General features: G+C 30.0%; 1 protein-coding gene and 1 long non-coding RNA gene across 2 annotated transcripts in view; both read left to right on the top strand.

The window, feature by feature from the left end:
• LOC106465981 (25 kDa ookinete surface antigen-like) overlaps positions 1–5,544 on the top strand; it is a 34,263-nt gene that overhangs the window by 13,671 nt on the left and 15,048 nt on the right. Inside the window, exon 6 of the mRNA XM_022393945.1 lies at positions 5,149–5,168. Within this exon, the coding sequence (XP_022249653.1) occupies positions 5,149–5,159 (11 nt within the window). The 3' untranslated portion in view covers positions 5,160–5,168. The remainder of the gene's footprint in view (positions 1–5,148; positions 5,169–5,544) is intronic.
• Positions 327–3,331, top strand: LOC111087406. The gene is made up of 3 exons (XR_002612107.1): positions 327–339; positions 804–805; positions 2,981–3,331. It is a non-coding gene; the product is annotated as an uncharacterized LOC111087406 (long non-coding RNA).

Genomic DNA, 5,544 nt, shown 5'->3' with positions numbered 1-5,544 from the left:
ATACAACTAGTTAACAATGATTTGATCTAGAAATTCAACAAATATACAACTAGTTAACAATGATTTGATCTAGAAATTCAACAATTATACATCGAGTTAACAATGATTTTCTGTTTAGAGAATTTTCTTTGAAAATCAAATTTAAAAGTTTGTATATCAAGAGTTTTTTGAAAAGCTGTTATTTATTTTCATGTTAATAAATACATTACGTTTCTATTTCGATATATTTCGAAACATTGTGACAATGGATGGGTCATAAAAACTATTTATTTATGGAAGATATTTCTTGGTTGATGACGTACACTTCCTTTTTACGATCGAGTTTAAAAGGTATAATAAGTAGGTGGGGACTGAAGATGTGGATCATATTCATTCTTCCCATTCCCTATTCCTTCATATCAAGTCAGCTTCCTAGAAGTTCAATATCAAATGTATCATTAAAACCTTCAAATAAACACAAGAGAAAAAATAGTTTACGGTTCACAATTATTATTACTATTTATATATTTTAAAAATAGGACATTTTCTCATAAGTTGATTTTGTATTTTAGGGGAGAGAATAAGGGAAAAGCTGATTATGAAATTTCCATTCAATTTACTTCCAAAGAAGTTCCAATAAATCGTTTAAGCGTTGAAGGAGTTTGTAAAGGTACAGAAGAAGTCTGCGTGATTCCACCGAGTTTGGTTGTTTCAACTAATAGTATCAAAAAATTCAGTAAGTATCATTTGTATTCAGTTTGAAGACAGTGACCAGTGTTTTATAAAGATAGGTATATATGATATGTCATATGGTGTTGACAGAGCTGTCATAAAACTAAAAAAACAGGGATAAAAATATTAAGCTAAAACCATTTGCTGAAAATAAGTAAGAAAGACTGTTTAGAGATATACCTGGTTTATCTTGTCAAGTAATGAAAACATTTAAAAAACAAATACATAATATTTCCGATATACAAACCGATAAACAATTTCTAATACAACTAAAGATAAAATTGATTTAATGGAAATATTTGTCATGTATAAAATGTTATGTGAATGTAAAAAAAGTTTATATAGAACAAACTAGAAGAAATTTAAAATTCAGAATGAATGAACATAAAAGAAATGTTAAAAATAATAATATTACTATTTCACCTTTAGCAGAACATGTTAATGAAACTAATCACACAATTCAATGGGAAAAAATTGTTATTTTAGCACAACCTGGAGATTTGATTGGTATGAATATACGTGAATCTATTGAGATAATTAAATGTAAAAAAATAAATAAATTATTGAATAAAGATAGTGGACCTGATGGAGATGTTGTCGGCAGATGGCGTGAAATTCTTTAATATGTAAAATGGTGTTTTGATAATTGTATAAATAAATGTTATTTTTGCAAAACATTACACTCCTGAGGATGACTCAGTAGTATACGTCGAAACATGTAGAGTGTATGAGACTGTTTTCCAGTCTCATCGGGTTTTTTACCATTTTTTAACCTTGTACAGTAAATTATTGTATTTTAGTAATTTGGAGACTGGAAACAATCCATAATAATACAATATACATTTTCTTTAACACAGTGTCAAATAGTATTCTGGAATACAAAATATGATAATACTTAATTTTTTGTTTCTCCTTTTCTTTTATTAGAAGACAACCTATCAGAGTATAAGCGATGCGATGAAGACAACAAACCTAACTTCTGTCCTACTCCTAGTTCGTGTTCTGACGATGAAGGAATTGTTAAGTGTCAATGTTACAAAGGATATCAAATTGTTTGGACTAATAAAATCCAAACTGCACAAATTGAGTACTGCGTTGGTTAGTAACGCTTATTCTTTTGATATAAATGAATGTATTAAGTTCTTCTTTAGATAATTTTATTAATATCAGTACGATACATCTTCTTGTAATCCTAACATCGTTAAACAGTTTTTGTTTCTAGAGCTCTTCGTTCCCTCTTCTATTTATTTCAAATGAAATCATTTTTAATTTAGGTTCTAGTAACTTTATGTAACTAATATTTTTCAGTAACTGTAATCTAATTTCAAGTTCTAAGTAGCACAACATATAACCTAATTTCACAAATATCTTGTTACGAGAATTTTCATAAATCAATAAGGATACTCTACTGGTTACAAAAAAAAATAAAACGAGTTCCTGGAAATAGTGCAATAGTAGCCACCATTTGATTTTCATTAAGCAGTAAAGGTAATAGCTCTTATGTACAATGAAATATTTTGTCTTGCATATTAAATAAGCACCGAAATGTTTTGAAATAATCACTTGATTTATAGTTAAAGAGTCAATGTTTTAATAATTTCATGATATCGTCCTTTTATGACGATTTAGATATAAATGGTTAGGAAAGGTGGATAACTAATAAATTAGTGTTAAGCGTCCTTTTTTTCAGGACGATTTACTTATAAATGATCAGGAAATGTATTTAACTAAAGAATTATTGTTTTATACCGACTGTATTAATTATAGTCATGTTGAGACATGGCCATCACATTTATGCTGGCCCCAGGGCCGACTGCCATGGTAACCTAGCAACACGTCTTTTATTTTGTGGATCTATTATGTAATCGTCCGTCATGGCGGCCTAGCAAGGTGTCCCTAACAACGCGCTCTCTGGTGACACTTTGTGGAATATGACGTAATCGTTTTTGGTGTGTAATTCCCTGCTACATTAGATTATACTTCACTCTGAGCAAGTGCCACTAAATGCAGTGACGTAAGCCCTTTCATTGTTAGATATCCGTAACAAAATATTGTTCCGGTTTTTCGTTTGAGATTATTACAACATGATACAAGGTTCTAATTTTTGTAAGTCTGATATTTCGTCATTACCTAAATTTTGTGTGTTTACAAGTTCACGATATTCTGTAATTAGGATTAGCATAGGTCTCGTCTATAAACTAAGTATAAGATAATAAATAGCTGGACTCGTCATTTGGGTTCTTGGGACATGCCTTGTAAAGAAGAATAGAAAGTCATATAGTAAGTTTGCATTAAATTATTTTTTGGACGTGCAACCAAAAGTATGAGCATAATCTACCCACAAATTAAAATATGTAACGGTATAATAACTTAAGCATTAGTAAGTTCCAATTAACTTATTTTGGACAAATGACGAACAGAACGTGCATGACCTACCCCCAAATTAAAATGCTTAGAATTGCTTCCACAAGCATGCCTTCGTAAAGTCATAGTAAGGGCAGGACTTAGAAACATCATGTTGAACTTTTGCGTCACCCTGTATGAACACTTCTCCAAGTTGACGTCACATAAATAATTCAAAGAACTTAAAACCAGACATAAATCGGTTTTATTTCATTCATGTTTAAAGGAAGACATTTTAATTGAAGGATGAAAGATATTTCGCGTTGCACGTTAACACTAACGAAACGTTGTTTCGATGTTTATGTTCATTCATGTTTATCTTTCATCCTTCAATTAAAATGTCTTACTTTATTTCGCGTTGCACGTTAACACTAACGAAACGTTGTTTCGATGTATATGTTCATTCATGTTTATCTTTCATCCTTCAATTAAAATGTCTTCCTTTATTTCGCGTTGCACGTTAACACTAACGAAACGTTGTTTCGATGTATATGTGTGTATATATTTTTAACTCTTATTTAAAGTTCTCTTTATTAACGTTTACATGTGAGGACTATGTTATATGTACATAACTTTCAACTTATAAAAGAACAGGAATCCATCATTTTCTCTATGGAAACAACATCTAATAACGTTATTCATATTCACTTAGATATCGACGAGTGTGCCAAGAAAACACATTATTGTCCACTGGATTCCACAGATTGTATGAATGAAGAAGGCAACTTCACATGTGTGTGTAAAAGTGGTTATAAGTTATCCAAAGATAAGACGGATCCTAGGCAGGGATGTATCGGTAAGCGCGTTGCTATATTTATTATCATTATTAAATATCTGCACATAATATTTTTATATAAGAAAAAAAAAGATTATTAATATTTTATAAGCTTACACAAAAACATTTATATACAATAATGTATAGTTTTGTTTGTTACTGTAACACGTTTATTTGCGCGAGATCAATATAAGCCTCTTTTGTATTTCATTAAACATATTTATAGCAGCGAATACCAAGACGAAATTAATCAAAGTAAAATATAACACCATTGGCATACATGGATACTGTTTAATGCAATATTCTATTCAGTGTTTGAATTTTATAAAGCTACCTTCATGATACAGCAATTAAAGATAATACATGTTGTTCAAATTAATGGAGATAATGTTTGTAGGTTCTCATTGGTGGCTGAGACTCGTTCAAAGTTAGCCAATGAAACTTAGTTAAAATAACTTTCAGTTCTATTTAATGATACATAACTTGTTTATACGAGCATGATAGGGTAAAAAAGGTAGTAATTGTCTCTTATATATTGGAAAATTACAGATTTTTAAAAATAAAAAGCGATTAATTTAACGATCTTGGTTTACTTGATTCACCCTCAGTCCATATTCATAAATAACATTTGTATAATTAATTAAAAAAATCAGAAAACAATAGAATCTGTCCCTATGGTAGAGCTCTAAATTTCGGAGTTGGCAATCCGGATTCGAATTCGCACGATACTACAATATATTTTCTGCACTTTAGGCTGTGGGTGCGTTATAAGAGTGACAATCAGCGTGGATGGTGGGTGATTTTCTTCCCTTCAAAATTAGAGTCGGCGACTGAAAGCTTTTGTATCTTTGCCATAAAATTTTTAAAAACCCTTTTCAAGTTTTATTTCTGAAACATGTGAAATAGGTTATTGTAACAAATGTTTTTGTATTCTAGGTAATTGTGACGATAATCCTTGTAAGAATGGCGAGTGTATCAAGGAAGACGTTGGCTTCTTTTGCAAGTAAGTTCCTGATCAACTATTTATTTTTTTCAACAATAAATCTTTCTAGTTAGAATAGTATAATATGTATATTTGACAGTCCAAAGTATTAATTTACATTTTGTATTGATATTAGGGTATTTGTTTAACAAATTATTGTTATGTGTTTTTTCAGTTGTGAAAAGGGATACACCGGAAAACTTTGTAACGAAGAGAACAAAGCTCTAAAATGTAAGTGAAAACTTTCAGAATATATTAAAGAAACAACTCATCTTTCCTTTATCTTAAATTGCAAAAGTCTACTTGGAATGGTAATTATCAGAAATGACTTACCTCCTATTAACTTATAAATGGAGAACAAATTGCTTTTTTTTTTACCGATACATTCTAACTATTTATTACTCTCCCACCAAAAACTATTACAACATTTTTTTCTGATATACATTATTTTTGAAGAATGTCATATTACTTGAATTATTGTCTACTTACGTGATATTGACTCGTATTGAGTCAATTGATATTGACTCTGATGTCTCACGTTCTTCTTGGTTCTTTATTGTTTAACAACAACATACTCGCACGTTTTGATTCTTTATTGTTTAACAACAACATACTCGCACGTTTTGATTCTTTATTGTTTAACAACAACATAATCGCACGTTTGATTCTTTAT

The sequence above is a fragment of the Limulus polyphemus genome, unplaced genomic scaffold (assembly GCF_000517525.1).
Source record: "Limulus polyphemus unplaced genomic scaffold, Limulus_polyphemus-2.1.2 Scaffold2112, whole genome shotgun sequence".
Taxonomy (NCBI): Eukaryota; Metazoa; Arthropoda; class Merostomata; order Xiphosura; family Limulidae; genus Limulus; species Limulus polyphemus.
This window is presented reverse-complemented; position numbering and strand designations above follow the sequence as displayed.